This window comes from Scleropages formosus, chromosome 17 (genome assembly GCF_900964775.1).
Source record: "Scleropages formosus chromosome 17, fSclFor1.1, whole genome shotgun sequence".
Classification (NCBI taxonomy): Eukaryota; Metazoa; Chordata; class Actinopteri; order Osteoglossiformes; family Osteoglossidae; genus Scleropages; species Scleropages formosus.
In genome coordinates, this window is record NC_041822.1 from 1,178,611 (window position 1) to 1,201,186 (window position 22,576).

General features: G+C 44.7%; 1 protein-coding gene across 9 annotated transcripts in view; it reads right to left on the reverse strand.

Moving 5' to 3' along the window:
• Positions 1 to 1,180: 1,180 nt before the first annotated feature.
• Positions 1,181 to 22,576, reverse strand: part of LOC108931026 (FYVE and coiled-coil domain-containing protein 1-like) — a 39,042-nt gene continuing 17,646 nt past the window's right edge. For 4 of the 9 annotated variants that reach the window (XM_018746626.1, XM_018746582.1, XM_018746591.1 and 1 more), the window contains 11 exons: positions 19,874 to 22,171; positions 18,999 to 19,091; positions 17,788 to 17,906; positions 17,442 to 17,609; positions 14,287 to 14,430; positions 13,328 to 13,518; positions 12,891 to 13,044; positions 5,434 to 5,544; positions 4,862 to 5,072; positions 2,739 to 2,848; positions 1,181 to 2,597 (listed from right to left, as the gene is read on the reverse strand). In XM_018746626.1, the coding sequence (XP_018602142.1) occupies positions 2,522 to 2,597; positions 2,739 to 2,848; positions 4,862 to 5,072; positions 5,434 to 5,544; positions 12,891 to 13,044; positions 13,328 to 13,518; positions 14,287 to 14,430; positions 17,442 to 17,609; positions 17,788 to 17,906; positions 18,999 to 19,091; positions 19,874 to 22,171 (3,675 nt within the window). In that variant the 3' untranslated portion in view covers positions 1,181 to 2,521. The other 5 variants (XM_018746656.1, XM_018746598.1, XM_018746608.1 and 2 more) reach the window with 5 other exon arrangements.

Here is a 22,576-nt window from a genome sequence, read left to right on the forward strand (position 1 = left end):
GTAAGGCGAAGCTCTCAATTTACCGGTCGATCTACGTTCCTACCCTCACCTATGGTCATGAACTCTGGATCATGACCGAAAGAATGATACAAGCGGCAGAAATGAGTTTCCTCCACAGAGTGGCTGGGCGCACCCTTAGGGATAGGGTGAGGAGCTCAGTCACCCGGGAGGAGCTCGGAGTAGAGCCGCTGCTCCTCCGCATCGAGAGGAGCCAGTCGAGGTGGCTTGGGCATCTGTTCCGGATGCCTCCTGGACGCCTCCCTGGTGAGGTGTTCCGGGCTTGTCCCACTGGGAGGAGGCCTCGGGGCAGACCCAGGACACGTTGGAGAGACTATGTCTCCCGGCTGGCCTGGGAACGCCTTGGGGTTTCCCCAGAGGAACTGGAGGAGGTGTGCAGGGAGAGGGAAGTCTGGAGGACTCTGCTCGGACTGCTGTCCCCGCGACCCGGCCCCAGATAGCGGAGGAAGATGGATGGATGGATGGATTATGTAATGTAGGCTACTATACCCTCAAACTGATTTCAAATTAAACATTTGTGTGAATCTGAAAGTAGTTTAAAAAGTGATACCAAGCAGTACTTAAACCTTTACTGACATTTAATTTTCAGAAAACGCTCTTCCAAGTTCCGTTGCAGCTTCAGAAAACAAAAATTCTTTGCCATTCTTTGTGGTTTTCTGCAGCTGAGGTGAACTTGTCTCGAGATAATTCCCATGGTTGTTTTCTAGCAGTAGTTCTCATTTTTAAACATTGTTGCTTAACTTTCTCAGGAATTAAGTAACAAAAATTTCTTTTAGAAACATCTTTTACTGGCAAGTCTCTTAATAGCACCACCTGTTAGCCACCAATGAAGTTACATCATCTGAAACATTATGATGTTGTTAAGTCCTACAGGTCTACAGAAAGCCTAAATATTTTGTCATACACAAAAAATGTATTTCAACCACTCAGTTAAAGAGTTAACCTTCTGCTGACAGTCAGTGTTGTGCTATGAAGACTTTGCATCTGTGTCCAGAGATCCAGACAGGACGTTGCCATACTCAGATTCAGCATCTATGTGGGTATTTGTATGATTTTTTTGGGGATCATGACAATGCCATAGATATTAGATTTAAAACCAATTCTTGGTCCACAAGAAAATGATAAAAAAGCACACATTCCAAATGAAAACAGAAAATCTCAGTGTCTTTATTTCAAATACAAACTAACAGGGTGAGAAGTACCCCAGAAACCTTCAAAACTGGATACCTTCAGTTTCTGATATGAACACATTTCAGCTATGGGAGTATATAAAAGAGGGGTCCCCATACTTGGATCTAGAGAGCCCCAGGCCACACTGCCTCAAACACAGATGTGAAGCACAGGTCCCAGGAGAAAAGCCTGAACAGTGACAATTAACTCTCTGAAAGGTTAGTCTGAGTCGGTTGCATTTCAGCCTTCAGACATACTGCTATTGGGTCACTTTACGTGTACAGGAAGGTTTTCCAGGGCCAGGATTGAGCACCACTAAATTGGAAACATATTAACCTTCAGTTAAATGCACCAGCGCATTCCTTGAATTCCCTCAAGAAGCATTACCTATAGAAAAGAGATTTAAAGGCTACAAAGGTATTGTTTAAAGAAGTCATTTTACCGAAATGTGCATTTGTCTTTTATGAAAGTCAGCCAACTTGTGCCGATTTTAAAGTATAATTTGTTATTCTGTAAAGCAGCTTCAAACTGTGTTTAATGATCGGACTTTAAGCTTCAGAAAGACAAACGCATTTAGTCAAAAAACTAAACCACCCATTTAGTGTTAAATATTATATTTCCTTAAGAACATTAAAGACATATTTTAAATCTCTAGTTATCTTAAATATATTAAAACAGCTAAATCTTCAAAACCTGGTTATTTCACCAATGTGTTTATGACATGGTGCTTGTGCAAAAGTTTATATTAAATGTATTACTCATATCTTGTATATAAGCCTCTCAGGTCATAAATGATTATAGCTTCATGGTAAGAACTTTAAAGCAAACCAATCAATCTGCACTGTAACTGTGTTTTCACAAGTTGTAACAGGAATGTAACACACATAAAAGACATGGTACGTGAATGTCACATATAAAACAGTACAATCATTAATTCTTATTGTCAAAAAACAAAAGGGCATTAAGCTATACCAAAAATAAGAGGTCAAATGACAGAATTAAAAAAATTGCACACACTATCAAAACAGCTACATCAGTGTTTTTACCTTCCTTCAACTGAGAATGAAACTAACAATCCTTAAAAGGAAAAAACTGCCCTTTTTTGAACTAATTTCTTCCGTTTTTCCCCATACTCTCTCGACCTTCCCTGCACAATTTTAAATAGTGCACAATTTTGTCCTTTTCATATATTAATAAAAAAATGTAGTGCATAGACTTCAGTCAGAGTCTTTTCTTTAGTGTTTCCCAAGGCCTTCATATCTCAGAAGCTATATTACATTCTGAGATTAACAACACTTTGCATAGGTACAACATAAAAGGTATCCACAGTCCGTTATGAAGATTCACTTCTGTCACAGATTATGGGCTTTTTAACAGTCAGATGGTACTGAACTTTCTTAGAGATGAACCTACAGCAAACACAACAATGGAAATGGGGGGAGGGAAACTCAGACACGCAATGGAACACCACAAGCAAAGCATATCTTCCCAAGAATAACTCTACTGTGTATTTGAAGAAATTCCCTTTTCAAAAACAAAGCTGAGCTTACCGGGAAAAGGAGTTGTCAAAAATTAGTGTGTATGTTCCAGGATTCCTAACCTTCAGCTGTCCCTGAATAGTCTCTTTGTGCGAGTTGCAGCGAGTAAGGGGGATCAGCACCTTGGAGGAGAACAACGGGACAGTTATGACTCAGAGACTCCTTGCTTTACATGTTAAATTTCATTATGCACATACATCTCCAGGTATGGCTTATTTGGCCAGGATCATGATGATACACAGAGGTGTGATGTATTCTGGCTATATAAACAGACCACAAACTCGCCTAACTGTTCATGGATTGGAGGGGGAAGCCAGAGTACTCACGAGAACACTGAAGATGAGTTGAATGAGCCAGAGTACAATGACAATGCAGTACTAACAAACAGAAAAGAACACTTATATAAATGAAAAAAATTAAACTATGAAAAATGTATGTACAAACCACAGAGAGAAGAGGTAAATCGGACACATAAAAACAGCACAGGCTTTAACCTGAAACAAGTTCCGATCAGACCAGTTACAGGAAAAGGGGAATATGGATTCTTCTGCACTCATGCTGTGTATGCATTTTTTAGTGCTGCATCTAGTCATTACACAGCTTACTAGAGACGTAAAACACATTTCAATTCTGACTCAGTTACCGGATTTCAGGTCTGTTTCACTGCACACACACCATGCTGGGAATTTTGTTATCAATAAAACTGTGGCAGCATGCTAGCACAGAGGCTAGCATTGGCGCTTGGGTTTGGACTTCAGTTTAAATTTGACCCAGTCTGTGTGAAGTTTCCATGTTTTCATATCCATGTGAGTGTCCACTTGGTTCTCTGATTTCCTCCCACATTACCAAGACATGTGCTTTAGCTGACTTGTTAATGACAAATCATGCATAATGCACAGGCTAATGGCAATTTTCACTTGAAGCACAGGTTTCTGGATTGTGGGAGGAAGCCTGAGCATTGAATCAACATATAAACTTCAAGAGTTAAAAAGGTGATATTTTCCCCCTGACATGTATTATCTTTAACGTCAGCAAAATGTGCACCAAAGTACAGTTCAATCTTGCTTTACCGGATTAATAACTGAAAGGTGTGGGTCAGACGAGTCATTCCAACAAATCATGTACCTGATTGTTTCTGTGACATGGCAGAAATTTTTTTATACATAAATGTTTAATTCAGGTAAGAGTAGGATGCTTTGAAATCACTTCAAATATTTAAATTCTGTTTTTTAAATTAAAAAATTTTTTTTTTTTGTAAATTTTGATTTCATGTCACTGATTTTCATTTCAATGGGTTTCATTTTAGTCAACCGTACTAGAATTATTTCATACTTCATTACCACATTTGCATGTGTAGTAAAATATGTGCTGTTATTAAAGGCTTTATATAATGAAGTCACTTACAATATAATTCTTTTTAATTTGGGAAAGTATTCTTCAAAAAATGGTGGCATGACCTCCCCCTCACTCAGAACTGCTGAAACTGTCTACATTCAACAAGAGTCTGAAAACTCACCTCTTCCGGACTCACTTCGCCCATGATCTCTCAAACTTATGTAAGGTGTAAATGTTCATACACTGTAACTTTATGATCATGCCCAGGTAAGCCTTTACATTGTATGTATATGTTTGTGTACCTTTTTATATATTCCGAGTCCCGCTTGGGGTGCCTTGTGCCTTGTCCTATCCTAAGTGTGTCCCCTCCCCCTTTAGCTTACGCCCTGTAGTGCCGGGTTAGGCTCCGGCTTGCCGGACCCCTCCTGGGACAAGCGGCTTCAGCTAATGTGTGTGAAATTTATAGAAAGGTGATCAGGATTCATCTATTCTGAGTATTATGCACCTACTCGTGCGATAAACATTGGTGCATAAAGTGGAAAGAAACAAACTAAGTTTAAGAATCACATGTCTCTTTCCCCTAATGTAACGCACAAATTGTATTTCTCTGAGATGTGCGTCACTTTGGAGAAAAGCATCTGCTAAATGAATAAATGTAAATGCAAATGTAAAATAGTGATACTGCACAATCATTCCAATAATGGTCACTCGAGATCTGGTCATGCGCAGGTCAGCTTTACATTGATTTGCCGCTTATAAAGGATTGTCATTTTAATAATGACTATGCTCAGGGGCCCCACCTTGGACTGCTCAAGGGGACCATTATTGGCTTCACGGTGCACCACACCGAAAGAGATGCTCTTAGGCTCGGAGGAGAAGAGCCAGCTGATGGTGTGCCCGGCCTCGGGCACAGTGATGGGGATGATGCTGTAGCAGCTGGACTTGATGAAGAGCTCCCTGGGTGCCTCTCCAAACAGTGAGACCTCATCTAGGCTGAAGGGGACTGTTAGGCTAGGGGTGTTGGGGTGGAAATTAGAGAAGGCAACAAGATAGAATATAGTGACATGAACATTACGTCTACTCGAAACACCTCTGACTTGGTTTTCAGTTCACATGATGTGGCAGGTAAATTCGCTTTAAAATTCATTCATAACCACAATAAAATACAAAAGAGTTTGTCCAATACAATCTTATGTTTTTGTTCATTTTAGTTCATTGAAGCTGTGAGCGAAATAGGAAGGACCATACATGGACAGATTCCATAATTAAAAAAAAATAAATAAATTAGCACTGGAAAACTGGTTAAAGTTAACTCCCAAGTCATATTTTGCATGTACAATGCATTGTAACATAGCCTGCAGTAAACACTCACGTGATCTCTCCAGACTTGAGCAGGTATATTTCAGCATCTTGAACAACCAAAGACAGGTCATCTGCATCCTCAGTGGTTGTGTCACCAGTTCTAGTACTTCTGAAATTGAAACTATCAGAGTAGTTATCTACAAAATCTTTCATGTCAAAAAATATTACTGCCCTCGCACTCACTCAGATGAACAGCATGATCATGTTGGTGTCTCTGAAAACAAATCCACAGGTTCATACAGGTTACTCTTAACAAGATCATTAGACAGCTCTGTCAACAAGCAAAAAATCTTTAAAAATGAAAGCATTGGTCCCCCTCCGTGAACCGCCACCTTACCGTGGTGGAGGGGTTTGAGTGCCTGAAAGAGTCCAGGAGCTATGCTGCCTGGGGCTATATGCCCCTGGTAGGGTCTCCCATGGCAAACAGGTCCCGGATGACAGACGAGACAAAGTGCGGTTCAAAAATCCCTTATGAAGAAAATAAAATCAAGGCTTTCGTTTACCCCGCCCGGTATGGGGTCACCGGGGCCCCACCCTGGAGCCAGGCCTGGGAGGGGGGCTCGCATGCGAGCGTCTGGTGGCCAGGTCTATGCCCACGAGGCCTGGCCGGGCTCAGCCCGAAGCCATGACGTGGAGCCACTCTTCGGTGGGCTCACCACCTGCCGGAGAGACCGTAAGGGGCCGGTGCATTGTGATTTGGGCAGTGGTCGGGGACGAGTGCCCGGCCGATCCAAACCTCGGGCGCCAACTCTGGTTTTTGGGACTTGGAATGTCACCTCACTGGCAGGGAAGGAGTCGAGCTGGTGCGGGAAGTTGAGAGATACCGTCTAGATATAGTCGGGCTCACTTCCACCCACAGCTTGGGTTCTGGAACCACTCTTCTCGACCAAGGGTGGACTCTCCACTATTCTGGCGTTGCCCAGGGTGAGAGGCGGCGGGTGGGTGTGGGCTTATTAATAGCCTCCCAGTTTAGCCGCCATGTGTTGGAGTCTACCCCGGTGAATGAGAGGGTCGTCTCCCTGCGCCTTCGGGTCAGGGAACGGTCTCTCACTGTTGTTTGTGCTTATGCGCCTAGTGGCAGTGTAGAGTACCCGGCCTTCTTGGAGTCCCTGGAGGGCGTGCTGGAAAGCGCTCCCACTGGGGACTCTGTCGTTCTACTGGGGGACTTTAACGCCCACGTGGGTAGCGACAGTGACACCTGGAGGGGTGTGATTGGGAGGAACAGCCTCCCTGATCTGAACCCGAGCGGTGAGTTGTTATTGAATTTCTGTGCTAACCACGGTTCATCCATAACGAACACCATGTTCATGCATAAGGGTGTCCATCAGTGCACTTGGCACCAGGACACCCTAGGTCGGACGTCGATGATCGACTTTGTGGTCGTTTCTTCTGACCTTCAGCCATATGTCTTGGACACTCGGGTGAAGAGAGGGGCTGAGCTGTCAACTGATCACCACCTGGTGGTGAGTTGGATTCGATGGCGGGGGAAAAAGCTGGACAGACCTGGCAGGCCCAAACGCATAGTGAGGGTCTGTTGGGAACGTTTGGCGGAGGCCCCTGTCAGAGAGGTCTTCAACTCCCACCTCCGACAGAGCTTCAACCAGGTCCCGAGGGAGGTGGGGGACATTGAGTCTGAATGGACTATGTTCCACGCCTCCATTGTCGGGGCGGCGGTTCGGAACTGCGGCCATAAGGTCTCCGGCGCCTGTCGCGGCGGCAATCCCCGAACACGGTGGTGGACACCGGAGGTAAGGGATGCCGTCAAGCTGAAGAAGGAGTTCTATCGGGCCTGGCTGGCTCATGGGACTCCTGAAGCAGCTGACGGGTACCGGCGGGCCAGACGGAGCGCGGCTCTGGCAGTTGCCACGGCAAAAACTCGGGCCTGGGAGGAGTTCGGTGAGGCCATGGAGGAAGACTTTTGGTCGGCCTCAAAGAGATTCTGGCAAATCATCTGGCGACTCAGAGGGGGGAAGCGGTGTTCCACAAACACTGTTTACAGTGGAAGTGGTGCGCTGACGACCTCAACTGAGGATGTCCTCGGGCGGTGGAAGGAGTACTTGAGGATCTCCTCAATCCCTCCGACACGCCTTCCGTAGAGGAAGCTGAGGCCGGGGACTTGGAGGGGGACTTGTCCATTACCCTGGCTGAAGTTGCTGAGGTAGTCAAAAAACTCCTCGGTGGCAAGGCACCGGGGGGGGATGAGATCCGCCCCGAGTTTCTCAAGTCTCTGGATGTTGTGGGGCTGTCTTGGCTGACACGCCTCTGCAGCATCGCGTGGAGTTCGGGAACGGTGCCTCTGGACTGGCAGACCGGGGTGGTGGTCCCTCTTCTTAAGAAGGGGGACCGGAGATTGTGTTCCAACTACAGGGGGATCACACTCCTTAGCCTCCCTGGGAAAGTCTATGCCAGGGTACTGGAAAGGAGAATCCGACCGATAGTCCAACCTCGGATTCAGGAGGAGCAATGCGGTTTTCGCCCTGGCCGTGGAACACTGGACCAGCTCTATACCCTCACTAGGGTGCTGGAGGGTTCGTGGGAGTTTGCCCAACCAGTCCATATGTGTTTTGCGGACCTGGAGAAGGCATTCGACCGTGTCCCTCGTGGCATCCTGTGGGGGGTACTTCGGGATTATGGGGTTCGGGGCTCGCTGCTACGGGCTCTTCGTTCCCTGTATGACCGGAGCAGGAGCTTGGTTCGCATTGCCGGCAGTAAGTCAGACCTGTTCCCGGTGCATGTTGGACTCCGCCAGGGCTGCCCTTTGTCACCGATTCTGTTCATTATCTTCATGGACAGAATTTCTAGGCGCAGCCAGGGAACGGAGGGTGTCTGTTTTGGTGGCCGCAGGATCTCGTCTCTGCTTTTTGCGGACAATGTGGTCCTGTTGGCTTCATCAGGTCAAGACTTGCAGCGTGCACTGGGGAGGTTTGCAGCCGAGTGCGAAGCGGCGGGGATGAGAATCAGCACCTCCAAATCCGAGGCCATGGTTCTCAGTCGGAAAAAGGTGGATTGCCCCCTCCGGGTTAGGGGGGAGCTGCTCCCTCAAGTGGAGGAGTTTAAGTATCTCGGGGTCTTGTTCACGAGTGAGGGAAAAATGAAGCGGCAGGTTGACAGACGGATCGGTGCGGCGTCCACAGTAATGCGGTCGTTTTACCGGTCTGTTGTGGTGAAGAGGGAGCTGAGTCGTAAGGCGAAGCTCTCAATTTACCGGTCGATCTACGTTCCTACCCTCACCTATGGTCATGAACTCTGGATCATGACCGAAAGAATGATACAAGCGGCAGAAATGAGTTTCCTCCACAGAGTGGCTGGGCGCACCCTTAGGGATAGGGTGAGGAGCTCAGTCACCCGGGAGGAGCTCGGAGTAGAGCCGCTGCTCCTCCGCATCGAGAGGAGCCAGTCGAGGTGGCTTGGGCATCTGTTCCGGATGCCTCCTGGACGCCTCCCTGGTGAGGTGTTCCGGGCTTGTCCCATTGGGAGGAGGCCTCGGGGCAGACCCAGGACACGTTGGAGAGATTATGTCTCCCGGCTGGCCTGGGAACGCCTTGGGGTCTCCCCAGAGGAACTGGAGGAGGTGTGCAGGGAGAGGGAAGTCTGGAGGACTCTGCTCGGACTGCTGCCCCCGCGACCCGGCCCCGGACAGCGGAGGAAGATGGATGGATGGATGGAGCATTTGTCATGGCAATTTAAAAATATTTAAATGGTCCTGTTGGTGGTTTTGAGGGGGCGCTGTGGCGCAGCGGGTTTGGCTGGGTCCTACTCTCTGGTGGGTCTGGGGTTTGAGTCCCGCTTGGGATGCCCTGTAACAGACTGGCATCCCGCCCTGGGTGTGTCCCCTCCCCCTCCAGCTTTGCGCCCTGGGTTGCCGGGTTAGGGTCCGGCTCGCCACGACCCCGCCTTGGACAAGCGGTTTCAGCAAATGTGTGTGTGATGGTTTTGAACCAGATTATTCCTATACCTAAAAACTACTCTGTTTACTTTTATTAATTTAGCTGACGCTGTTCTCTAAAGCAACTTACAATGGTAAGATTACAGTTATTACAAGCTTATAATTATTTACCCATTTATACTACTGGGAATTTTACTAGAGCAATTTAGGGTAAGTACCTCAAGGGTACTACAAACCTGAGGTGGGAATCGAACCTGCGACCTTTGGATTCACAGCTAGCACCTATAATCACTATGCTACCAGCTGTCCCTGTTCCCTCTATCACCTAATCTGTTTTTTCAGAGGACTTGGCACCTTTTGCAGTAATATTTCTTCAACATTTGCAGTGAACACATTAACTTTTCATTTTTCAAATTATCCAACCTAAACATTTCAAACAGTAAAAATGCTAAGATGGTTATATTCAGTACACTCTACAGAGGATCAGCTGACTGAGAACTATGACTGGAGCTAAAGCTAGAAGTACCAATAAGGGAAACACAACCAAAAAAACCACATTTGGAGAAGCTAGAAATAAACTAGAAATAATTGCAACATTGTATTAACTCTTTGCATTTAAAAAGTTTTTCCTTTTTAGACTTGTGATAAATGTTGAAATACTATGTGATCATACAAGAATGATCAAAACTGTAGCCTTTTAACAGAAAAGCCAGTATATTGATTTTCTGAACAGTCGACATGGGAACAAGAATGATTATGCAAAAAGGAAGTCACAAGCGGGTGTTTCTGTAGAAATACACTGTCAATTTTGTAACAAGTGTTTTTGTAATGAAACTTAAAATAATATTTCAGATTAATTTTGATGACAGCTTCATGACATTCACAAAGTGGAAAAAATGTATTCTTTCCACTTTGCAGTGAACATTTATTTAAAAAAAAAAAAAAAAAAGAAACGGATGAGCCTGAATGCGTACATCTGTGCCAAATCATGAGCATATTAAAGACAGGAACTGATGTCATGTATAATGAGGATGTGTATTCTGAAACCACCCACTAACCTGTTGGTATATGAGCTGAAACTGGTATGTTTATTAATTCATGAGCAACCCGTTTACCAAGTGTAGTAACTTGACCAAGTACATTTACATACTGGACCTTTTAGTTACATCTAGCACTGTAGCTACTACACTACTTATACTGCCTGCGCTACAAACACCACAAACCTCATCCACATCACAGTGCAAGTAACAACCAGCTGACACTCTGGTAAGTTTTAATTCTATATATATGCTTATCAGAAGATTGTCTAATGTCTTGCATACATTTACATTTATTCATTTAGCTGAAACTTTTCTTCAAATTGGCTCACAATGATTTACCTGTTTATACAGATGAGTAATTTTTTACTGGAGTAATTTAGGGTAAGTAGCTTGATCAAGGTTAGTACAGCAGGAGCAGGATTCAAATTCAGGTCCTTCAAGTGCATATACATAATAATTACATAATTTATTAAATTTTGCATAGTGTCATATATTGTATACTTTGCAATGTAAATCACACCACATTTCATTAGCAGAAAGACAATTTATACCATTATTTGCCATTTAGTTCCACCCTTTTAATGTTTTCAATAGCACGACCCACTTGCACTGATAAAGAAGTGAATCTGACAATTTTTTTAAGAACATTTTCCAGCAATTGCCCATGTATAACTTGTTATAACCTGTATTGAATCAGTCAAACTATCCTGTTGTATGAAAGAAAAATTATGCACGAGTTAAGACTTTTAAACATAAAACTTTCTTTGACTAGAAATGCTCAACTGCCAAGTCTTCATAACTTGACTTCAATAAAGCAAGAGGTCATAAACATTTTTCTGACATCTTTTCTTTTTTCTCTGGTTTAGTTATAAAAGGCCCCTCAAAATGCTGAAGAAACTTGTTTCAGAGAATGATAAAACAAGAAATGACCAGATCTTGATCATTGTGCTGTATTCAGTGATCACTCCTGTGAGTCTCCTAGGCAATGGCTTGTTCATGGTTGTGGTCCTGCACTTCCGGAAGCCTCTCTCTACCAGTGAGACTTGCCTTCTGCAGCTGGCCTTTTCTGACATCCTACTGGCTTTCAGCCACCTCTTCTTCCTGGCTGAGGCTGTGAATGGCGACGAGTTTGGGACTACGCTGAGCTGTGTCATGTACTTCCTGAACCAGGTTGCTTTCTGCTCCTGCATCCTGCTGCTTACGGGTGTGGCCCTGCACCAGTGGCGCTCCATTACCTGGCCCCAGAATAAGCAAATCTCCCGCCACTTCTTACTTGCACAAACAGTTGCCACATGGACCTTGGCCCTCCTTACCTCCCTTCCTGATGCCATTGAACCTTGGCAAAATGCCAGAAAGACTGGAAAAATTAGCCCTGGATTGAAATTCCTGGGTATTTTCAGCTTCCTGGTTCAGTTATTACTGACTTTCCTACTACCTATGGTGATCATGACTGTGTGCTACTTCGCTGTTCTCAGGACTGTGTGCCAGACCTCCATTCGGAGACGGCGGCATGTTTACCGGATGGTCACTGCCCTTTTGAGCGTCTTCTACATTTTCCAGCTGCCAAGAGTCATAAGCCACTGCCTAGACTTTAATTTAGCACTACCACTCAACTCACACTCAGAAGTTACCTACATCCTCTCCAGTTTCTCCTGTGCCATCAACCCCATCATTTATGCAGTATTCTGGCAGAAATTCCAAAATAACACTAAGAACTTGTTTGCACAAATGAAATGTTTGAAAAAGAGAGGGTTAAGTCCTGTGCAGAATGAGAGTTCATCTACTTAGGCAGTATCAGGGTACAGAAGCCTGTGGTAATCCTCATCTGGGGCTTCCCATCACATTAAACAAACCAAACTGAGTATGAGATCACATAGCACTGTCAGCTGCCCAGCCCCACTGTTGTGCAGATAGGAAAAAAGAGAAGATTCTCATCTTATTGCTGTACAACCACAATATTATGAATCCAAAACTAGTGTCATAACATGGATTCTAGATGACAATTTAACAAATCTCTGCAAAAATGCTGCATTAACAGCAGAAGTGAATATAATCAATAATACAGAAATAGCCACTGATCTGGGCCAGGTGGCATGTGTTTACAATGAGAGGAAGTATGTCAATATATAATTTATTGCACAAGACTGTATTCACATTATATGAATAGGCAATGGGTACACAGCAGGCAGTGGAAGAGCTGCAACTGCGTTGCACTTTAAAAGTCCCAGGTTTGAATCCCACTCTTGCTGTCCACCGATCAAGCTACATAGTCTGAATTTATAAAAAATGAAGACCTTGCTGTAGAAAAGGGTAAATCATTGTATATTAGTAACTGTGCAAATCTTTTAAAAAAAATGTTTTGGGCAAAGGTGCCAGCTAAATAAAGCATAATAATTACTTGCATGCATTACTGTACCTGTCTATTATGTGTACATTATATATGTGAGTGTCTATAAATGCAAGCTTGCTAACTTGTGAAACCAAGTCAATGTCAAAGTATATTTGTGAATTTATGTGTGTGAAAGAGGAAGAAAGACTCACAGATCTAGGGTGTCCCTCTGTGGGGATTTCTGCACCCTTTCTGGAGATTCCTCGGTGGTGTGTGACTGTAAGTCATAGTTACAGACCCCGTTTATCTCCTCTTCAGTGATTACATCATATGTACCATCATCTGGCTTAGCCACCTGTTCTGACACTACACAAAAAAAAAAGCAGCACTCAGTTTACGTGTCTCAAATGTGTGTTCTGCAGAATGAATATGAAAACACTGGATAGAGTCCCTCCCAGATAATTTCCAATAGACATTAATTCAGATACACAACATTCTTCAATTATTAATTGGTAGATGTGTCTATACAAAGTACCACACATCTTATACCTTTATTCATATATACAAGCAGATACACAAAGGAACAGGACAATTCTTAGATTTGAGTCAATAGCTGGAATGTGCAGTATGGAGTGCGGCCTTCCCTCACCACTGACATGGGGTCTGTGCCCGTAGGAAGCAGAGTGGCTATTGGGTGTGCTAGGAGGGCTGCCCAACTCAGTCTCTATCTGGTGATCTGGAGAGGCACTGCAGTTCCTGCAGCATCGCTCCCTCTTCCCTCCAGGTGTGACCTTGGAAGAGCAGTTGCTACAGTAGTAGCAGAAGGTGCGACCACACAGCCTGTGGTGGGGGTGTAACATGAGAAAGTCAGCAGAACATCTTTCCCATGTTCTCTTCTACATCCTCACTTCTACTTTTTCATACATTTCATTGCTGTATTCTTTTTAAATTAGATATTACACCAATGGGTAGATCTGATCCGTAGTCTACATGTGCTGACTTTCAATGTTCTCCTTGTGTTCATTTGTTTCCTCTGGGTGCCCTGGTTTTCTCCCATACTCAAGGGTTTCAGGTGGATTGGTAAATCTAGTATGCATATGTGTGGGTGTCACACTGCTCTACTGTATTAAAGGATGGATGACTGTAGACAGTTTTTTCAGTATACTATCTAGCACTGTAGGTCACTTTGGACAAAGGTGTCAGTTAAATGCTACTTGATAATCACTAAGTTGCTTTAGAGAAAACCATCTGATAAATGCAGAAATGTTAATGAAAATGGTGACAGACAAGGATGAGAAACTACTCTGAGTAACACAAATCAACCTAGTAGAGGAAATCATGACAATTCTATATATTGCTCATTTAGCGCTCTTTTCAAAAACTTGAGACAGCACGTAGGTAACACAAAGTAATAAAAAGAGCGGAAAAAATTAAGGCAGCTGCTAATGAATTACACTGACACAAGCCATCTAGCAACTGGGGAGGGGAGAACAGGAAAGAAGCATGAAGATCTCTGCTAATGGTTACCTCAGACACTTTTCTTACATCAAGTTAATCCCCACAATTAGACAATCAAAAAAGGCATATATGGTGTGTGAAAAAGCACACCTGCAGGGGTGTCGGCGCTGCCACCAGCTGAACTGGCCCTGGCATGCTAAACAGTGGCTAGCATCCTTCTCCGTCACCTCCTCACACCTCTGCTTCTGCTGGAACTCCAGTGCATCCCACTTCTGCCATAGTGTATCCTTGTCCCTGTTGGGTTGGACAGATGAACTGTATTACAGCCAGCTATATAATCACAGCCACAAGCAAGAGCAGCATGTGACCTGTTGATTGGCTTATTGACAGTCTGGCTTTCAGACAGACAAAACTATAGTACTGTAGAAAATTATTGGCCTTTTCCAATTTTCATTATTTTTGGAGCATTTTGACATTAAATTTTAAATTTTGTTGGTTCTAATCGTACAAGAAAGGCTGAGAAAGACAAACCTGATACCATTCTTTTTTTCCATCTTGGCATGGAAGACAATGAAATGTGTAGTCTGTTATTTCACATACGTTTTAAAGATGAACAAACAAGAAAAATTACACCCAAAGCAAAATTTATTTTACCCCAGAGCCAACTGCCCACTGGTGAGATGTAATTAACTTGAACAGCTGCATCACCTATGGCTCACATTTCCTGTGCTGAAGAACTTGAGAAGAAATTCTGATTAATTACTGAAGGATAAATGACTTACTGATGTAGCTGTGTATTCTGTCACAGAAAATTAGTCTGAATCTGTCACAATTTTTCTGTACATACCCAATGTATAGGTTGTCATATTTATATTACAATCATTACTTAGTGTTCAGTCTTACAAAAGGAATGATAACTTGCCTGTAGATGGTAATTTATCCATAGCAGAGGAACTTAACTCGCACTTTGCCTGCTTTGACAAAGACAGCAATAGTAGGGAAACGGTTACGCCCGCACTGCTACCTGATCAACATCAACTGCCGACGCTGGACAATAACAAGGTTAGAAAGGTTCTGCGCAGTGTTAATGTGAGGAAAGCAGCTGGCCCTGATGGTGTCCCAGGTCGTGTACTTCGCGGATGCACCGACCAGCTGACAGAAGTAAGTCTCTACCAGGATTTTTAACCTCTCCTTGACCAGTACCACTGTCCCCACTTGCCTCAAAACTACAATTGTGTTCATTCCCAAACAGCAAAATGTGACTGATGTCACCTTTGCCCTGAATGACTATTGCCCAATTGCACTTACTCCCTTGATAGCCAAGTGCTTTGAGAAGCTGATTCTGGCACATGTTAAAAACATCATCCCCGCTACTCTGAATCAGTATCAGTTTACCTATCGGGCAAACATATCAACAGAGGATGCAATCAGCCTCGTCCTCCACATTGCTCTGGATGGGCCGAACACATGTCAGAATGCTCCTTGTTGACTTCAGTTTGGCTCTCAACATGGTCATCCCCAACGTACTGGTGTCCTAACTCCAGAACCTAGACCTAAGCACAGCTGTCTGTAGGTAGACTCTGGACTTCCTGACCAACCATCCGCAGAACGTTAGGTTACGGAAGCACACATCCTCCACTCTTACCCTGTGTTCTGCAAGGGTGTGTGTTGAGTCCTCTACTGTATGCACTGTTCACCCATGACTGTCACTTGCCCACGCGACAAACACCATTGTGAAGTTTGCAGATGATATGACAGTCATTGGTCAATGACTGATGAAGCTGCATACAGGGATGAGTTATGAAACCTGACAGTCTGATGCTTTGTCAACAATCTCATTCTTAACACCAGGAAGACAAAGGTGGACTTCAGGAAGAAACGCAGAACTGACCTAGGTCCCGTGCTCACAAATGGCGAGGCTGTGGAGAGTCCCCAATTTCAAATTCCTGGGGTTGAACATTACAGAAGACCTCTCTTGGGCCACACACACTTCTACTGTCATTGAAAAGGCACAACAAGGGCTCTATTTCTTGAGAAGACGGACAGCGATACTGCTCCAGGATCTTTTAGTGAATTTCTACTGATGTACGGTGGAGAGTGCACTGACGTATGGCATTACAGCATGGTACACCAGTTGCACAAGAGAAGAACAGAAGGCTCTGCAACGGGTCATCAGGACGGCTCAGAACATCATTGGCACACAGCTACCCGGCAGTCGAGGACATTTATCTGTCCAGATGTCAGAGCAGAGCCTCCAAAATTATTAGGGACCCTACACCACCTCTTTAAACTGCTCCCCTCTGTAAGGAGATATAGGACAATTCACTCACACACCACAAGAATGAAAAACAGCTTCTTCCCCAGAGCTGTGAAACAGCTGAACACTGCTTAATTTTTATTGTATTGTATTATACTGTATTATCGGGGGGTGCAGTGGGTTTGGCCGGGTCCTGCTCTCCGGTGGGTCTGGGGTTTAAGTCCCGCTTGGGGTGCCTTGCGATGGACTGGCGTCCCATCCTAGGTGTGTCCCTTCCCTCTCCAGCCTTACACCCTGTGCTGTCGGGTTAGGCTGCAGCTCCCCGCGACCCCACATGGGACAAGCGGTTTCAGACAATGTGCGTGTATACTGTATTATCCATTTATTTATTTACTGTGTAATCTATTTAAACTTTAATTTTTATTTATATACTTAACTGTTGTGTTTTATATTGTTGTCTAAAGAACTCAGGGAGTACCACTATAATTTCGTTGTATTGCAAAGCAGTACAATGACAATAAAGTCTTCAATTCAATTTTATATTTTAAGAATGCAAAATTAAAGATCCATTTTGTTGATCTAACTGATAAAAATGAGGCAAAAACACTTTAAATGTGGAAAGGATTTTTCCTTAATTTTGTTAAAGCTCTAACTTGCTTATACACAGAAAACAATAATGTAATAAGTTAATAAGATGGATGACCCAGCTGTGTTGATGAGTCTGTACATCTGTTTGTAAGCTACTTGATATAAAACTATTACACAGGTACACAAAAGCAAAAGAGAAGTCACCTTTCAAAATGACATCAATGAATAATTCAAAGTTGGGTGGAATTCAGTCCAGTCTTTGAGACATCAACACCTTAAAACTTTTTTTTTTTTTTTTTTTTTTTATTTCTGCACATCTGTTTGTATGGGAGCTGTTAATCAGTCAGTAACTACAAAGATGCATTTGGTGAATGCAGAATAAATTGAATGGAAGCTGAACTGAATGCAACAAAAATGCTTTCCAAGTAACATGCCATTCGAGGCCAGCCCTGCTGTGTACCTAATCAACTCAATGAGTCGCTCCTCCAAGTTCTTCTTAGTTCTGTACAGGTCATCAATTTCAGCTGACGTCTTCATGTCACAGCTCTTCCTCTCAGCCACAGCACGGTTCAGCTGCTCACTAAGGTCGTGGCAGGCTTTCTGAGCTGTAGCCAGCTTCTCCTCAGCCCTGAAAGATAGGTCGAAAGAGCATTACCCTGTCACATTTCACTGTGTTCAACAAGAACTGTATCAGAAGTTTTGGGAAAAAAATCCAGGCTATTAAAAAAAAACAACAATTTCTGTAAATGTTGTGACCCTTACAGAATGTGTGGGTATTCATAAGGAAAACAAGGGACCACCCCCACCTTCTCAGCTTCTCGTTTTGCTGTTTCAGCTCGCTGTCCTTCCGGCGAATCACACCTTCACACTCTTTAATGTGCACTTTTTTCTTCTCTAGCAGCTCACAATATCTACTGTTTTCAGCCTTCAAAAGAAAGACAGAAACAAAAAAAGTTTGGAATGTGACAGTTTGTCTTTACTGTCCATCCATACAGTTCATGCCTGGACTAATAGGAGGAAGGGGTCATGCAACTGACCTGTCATTTCAAATATCTTTTTAAAATTTTTCTGACATGGTAGTAATCACACACACACACACACACACACACACACACACACACACACACACACACACATTTTCGGAACCGCTTGTCCCATACGGGGTCACGGGGAACCGGAGCCTACCCGGTAACACAGGGCGTAGGGCTGGAAGGGGAGGGGACACACCCAGGACGGGATGCCAGTCCATCGCAAGGCACCCCAAGCGGGACTCGAACCCCAGACCCACTGGAGAGCAGGACCATGGTCCAACCCACCGCGCCCCCCCCCGGTAGTAATCAATTGAAAAATTAAAAAGTCGATTTCTGATCTAACCTTTCTGGATATTGTGGAAAGCATATTAAAAAACAATAAAATAATGCACTGTACTGCCCAGACAGCTAGTCATGCACGGAAAAGTTAGAATTTTTGCTGTAGTATTACATATACAGTACTTTTTCAATCTAGTTTGAAGAACAGCTCACTAATTTACATTTTACAGTTTACATTTATTCATTTAACTGATTATTCCAAATCAACTTATAATATTAAACTACCTACAATTATTTACCTGTTCATAGAGCTAAGTCATTTTCACTAGAGCAATTTTGGGAAAGTAGATTGCTCAATGGTGCTACAGTTGGAGGTGTTTGGATCAGAAATAGCATCAGAAATAGTCTGATGGCTCTAAAAAGTGAAATGATGCTTTTGTTAAGGCTCCTTATTAACATTCAGCATTAAGAAGTTCATTAGTTAAGATCACAGTAACTGAATTAGGTAATTTCTCTCAGCACAATTAACGCTGTGCTACGAAGGCAGCCGGACTACGGCATGCCATGGGCACTCAAGCAGAAAATAGCTGTCAAAAAGGCCAAACCAGGCACAGCTCATTTTTGCCACACTGTGAAGGTCAGCTTAACACAGTGCTAAGATATCAGCGTGCTCCACCTGCCTGCTTGGATCCTTTAAAAAGACCAACCTCCAGCTGTGACACCTTGGCTTCCAAGCTGGAGACCTTTTCAAGCTTGGCCTTCAGCTGATGCTTGGTGCCCTCCAGCTCTTCATTCAAACTCTGCAAGAAAGAACACAGTCATTCCTTACTTGATGTAGCAACTGCTTTAACACCAGTGCATCTTCAGCATAACAACTGGGTTTAAACAAGGCCTACATCAGTTAGTCAGTAATCAGGCTCAACTTCATCAAGAACAACAAGATGGAATTTGACAGAATAAACTGTAGATGCTTTCGGGTAAAAATACTTCTGAGCATATAGAACTGCTAAAACAGTTTTTATGTTCTCCCCATATTTGTGGTGGGCTTCCTCCAGGAACTCCTGGTACTACCGACAGTCTGAAGATTTAGCCTTCTGTGTTTTTTTTTAAACGTCAGTGAGATTTCCCAAGAAGATGAAATACACCTAGATCTAATTATATAACCAACACAAAGCAAACTAATACTTAGCAATAATTTCCAGATTTTTCTTTTTAATTGTTTAAAAATTTGAAAGAGTTATTTTCATATAGATAGATAAAAATAAGCCCCAAGTAATTATAGCTACCTTACACCATGTGCATGTTTCAGGTGAGCTGGTGACTCTAAATTCCCCTAAACATGTGCATGTGCAAATGTCTGCATGACAGAACTAGTGCGTGAATGCCCTGGTGATGGACCTTGAGCTCTATGTGTCTGTGATGGACCACCATGACCCTGTGCTGGACCAGCAGTTACTGCAGTACCTACATTCTTGTAAAACTTCATTACTTCTGTATGTTTCTTCTTTTTGTTTAAACCTTGCCATTTATTCTCTATAGCTTTATTTGACATATTATGAAGTGGAGTGACTTTAAGCAATACCTTCAGTTGACTCTGGTGGTTTAAGGTTTCGCAGCTCATTTGAAATCTGATGGCATTGATCTCCTCCTCTGCAGACTCCTGCAGACTCCTGGACTGTGTTTCTGCCTGCTCCAGCTTCCCCTGAAGGCTCTCCAATTTGCACAGCTCCTCCCGCAGGTTGGCATTCTCCCGCTGGAGGACAAGAAGCTGCTCCACCCCGCATGCCACTTCCTCCTCCATCTCTCGAAGCCGAGTGGACGCACTGCCTAGCCTGCGTTGGGTGTCATCTTTCTCTGAGTTCAGGCTGCAGATGTGGATACTTAGTTCAGCCATCTCCATGTTGACGCGCTGGAGACAGTCCTTGGTCTCGGCACTCTCCAAAGCCAGCAGTTCATGGGATCGCTTCAGTGAGGCCAGCTCCTCCTTTGAAGAGGTACTCTCCAGGGCCTGGGCCTCAGTCTCCCTCTCCAGAGCCACCTCTTTCTGCTTGTGCTGCAGGAGCTCCTGCACGTGTCGTCGGTTCAGCTCCTCGACCTGGCCCTTAAACTGCTTCACTAGGGCCTTTAATTCCTGTCGTGAGGCCTCTGTCACCTCCAGCTGGGCCTGCACCTTTAGCTTCTCTTCTGTCAAGTCCTGGAGTTTACAGCGCAGGTCCACCACTTCATCCCGGAGCCTAGACACCTCCTTCACACTGAGGTCCAGTTGGCCTTCAGCCAATGCAAGCCTGGATGACCCTTCCTGTGAATTTTTCACCCACCTCCCCTCCAGCTCATCCACCTGAACACACAGATCCTCACCCAATCGCATATTGAGCTGCAGGAGGCTGTTCTCCTGGAGCTTCTCCTGTAGAGTTTCCTCATTGCTTTTGGACGTTGCAAGGTTCTTCTCCAGCTCAGCAATCTGAGCACTAACGGAGCACAGCTCCTCCTGCATCAAGGATAGTGCCCCCTTCTCCATGCCTTCCTCAACCCTCAGCTCGCAGTTTTCCTGCTCCAGTCTCCTAACTGCCCCTTTGCTCACCTCCTTCAGGAGCATGGCCCTCTGGAGGCTTTCATCAAGCAGTATATTCTCCTCTCTCAGCTGCCTCTCCCCCTCATCCACAGCAAATACAGCATCACCCCCCTGCCCTCTCAGCTGCCTCTCCGATGCCCTCAGGGTAGTCAGCTCATTCTCCAAAACCCCCTTGACCTCAGCCACCTCCTTCTTGATCTCTTCATTTCTCTTCACAGTCTGTAGCAGCTTGGAATTGAGCTCCATCAGGCTGTTGCACTGCATCTTGTATTCCTCTATCCTCCTTGCCTGGTCCTTCACATTGCCCTCTAGTTCTACAAGGTTATTCCACAGACCCTCTTTTTCACTCACAAGCTTCTCCACTTGCTTCTCTAACCCCTGGATCTTTTTTACACTGGTGGAAAGGCCATCCTCTTTGGCTTTAAGCTGCTCTGTCATGTTGTGAATCTGCCCTTCCATTTGTTCCTTCAGGCTGCTGTGTCTTTGTTGGAGATCCTCCTTTTCTGCCTGTATCCTCCTTTTCAGCTCCTCCACTTGCCTCTCTCTTACCTCCTGTGAGTTCTGCAAGTCCTGAAGCTGCATCTGAAGGTTACTGGACTCCTTCTCCTTCACTGTCAGTGCTCCCTGTAGCTTTTTGATGGTGCTCTGCAGATCCTTTACTTGCTTGAGCATTGCAGAGTTCTCCTCCCTGGTAAACATGCTGCTCTCCTTCATCCTCAATTCCTCGGCCAGCCTCTCTGCCTCCCGCTTCCTCCCATCAGCTTCCCTTAGTGCCTCCAGTTTCTCCTTCTCTGCTTCATTGAGCTTGTCTAGCAGAGTGTGGATCTTCTGGGCTGAGTCAAAGTGGCTGGCTGCCTGCCGGCCCTTTTCACCTAGTGCACCATCCAGCTGCGCCAGCAACTCCATGTTTCTGCACTCTGCACTGCTCAGCTTGGCCTCTAGCTCTCGGCCAGCCGTGGCCTCGGCCCGCAGAGCCTCCAGCTCCCGTGCAGTCGTCAGCAGTCGCTCGGCCGTTTCCTGGTTGGTCAGCTCTAGAGCCCGTTGATTTTCCAAGGTCTCCTGATGAGATCGGCACAGGCTTTGTTTCAGGTGCCCCTGCAGCTGGCCTTCTAGGTCTCGAACAAGGGCTCGCAGGCCTGCAGATTCCTCTTGTAGCTGTCGCACCTGCTCCAAGAGCTCCTGCCGCTTCAGCTCAGACTGGTCAAGCTCCATGCGCAGGTCGTCCACTACCCAGCAGGAGGCCGTCTCGCCGATGTTGCTCAACAGGCTGGGGCCCTGGTCAGGGCTGCACAGGAAGTCAGGGGCCTGCTGAGTGGGGAGAACACCATCAGAGGCACAAGAGTGTGACATCTGACGCATAAATGGATGTGGCTCACAAACAAAATTCACAAAATCACACAGGTCATGTCTGTTCTTCACAACACTGTTCATGTTCTCATAATCAACATTTACTTGAAATACATGAGACAAATACAAAATACATAGCACAGTCAAATGCCTGAACACCACAGTGGTTATAAGTTTAAAATCATTATTAACCACCAGTAATGGCAGAACTATTTTCAATGGAACAAACAACTGACAAGGTCAGTCAAAGAAGGATCCTTAATGTGGACTGAAAACCTCACCCTGAGGAGGCCTGGATATTTGTATATTCCAAACAGAAACAACAGCAGCACTAGAACAAACCTGACAAGGGAGTATACTGATCAT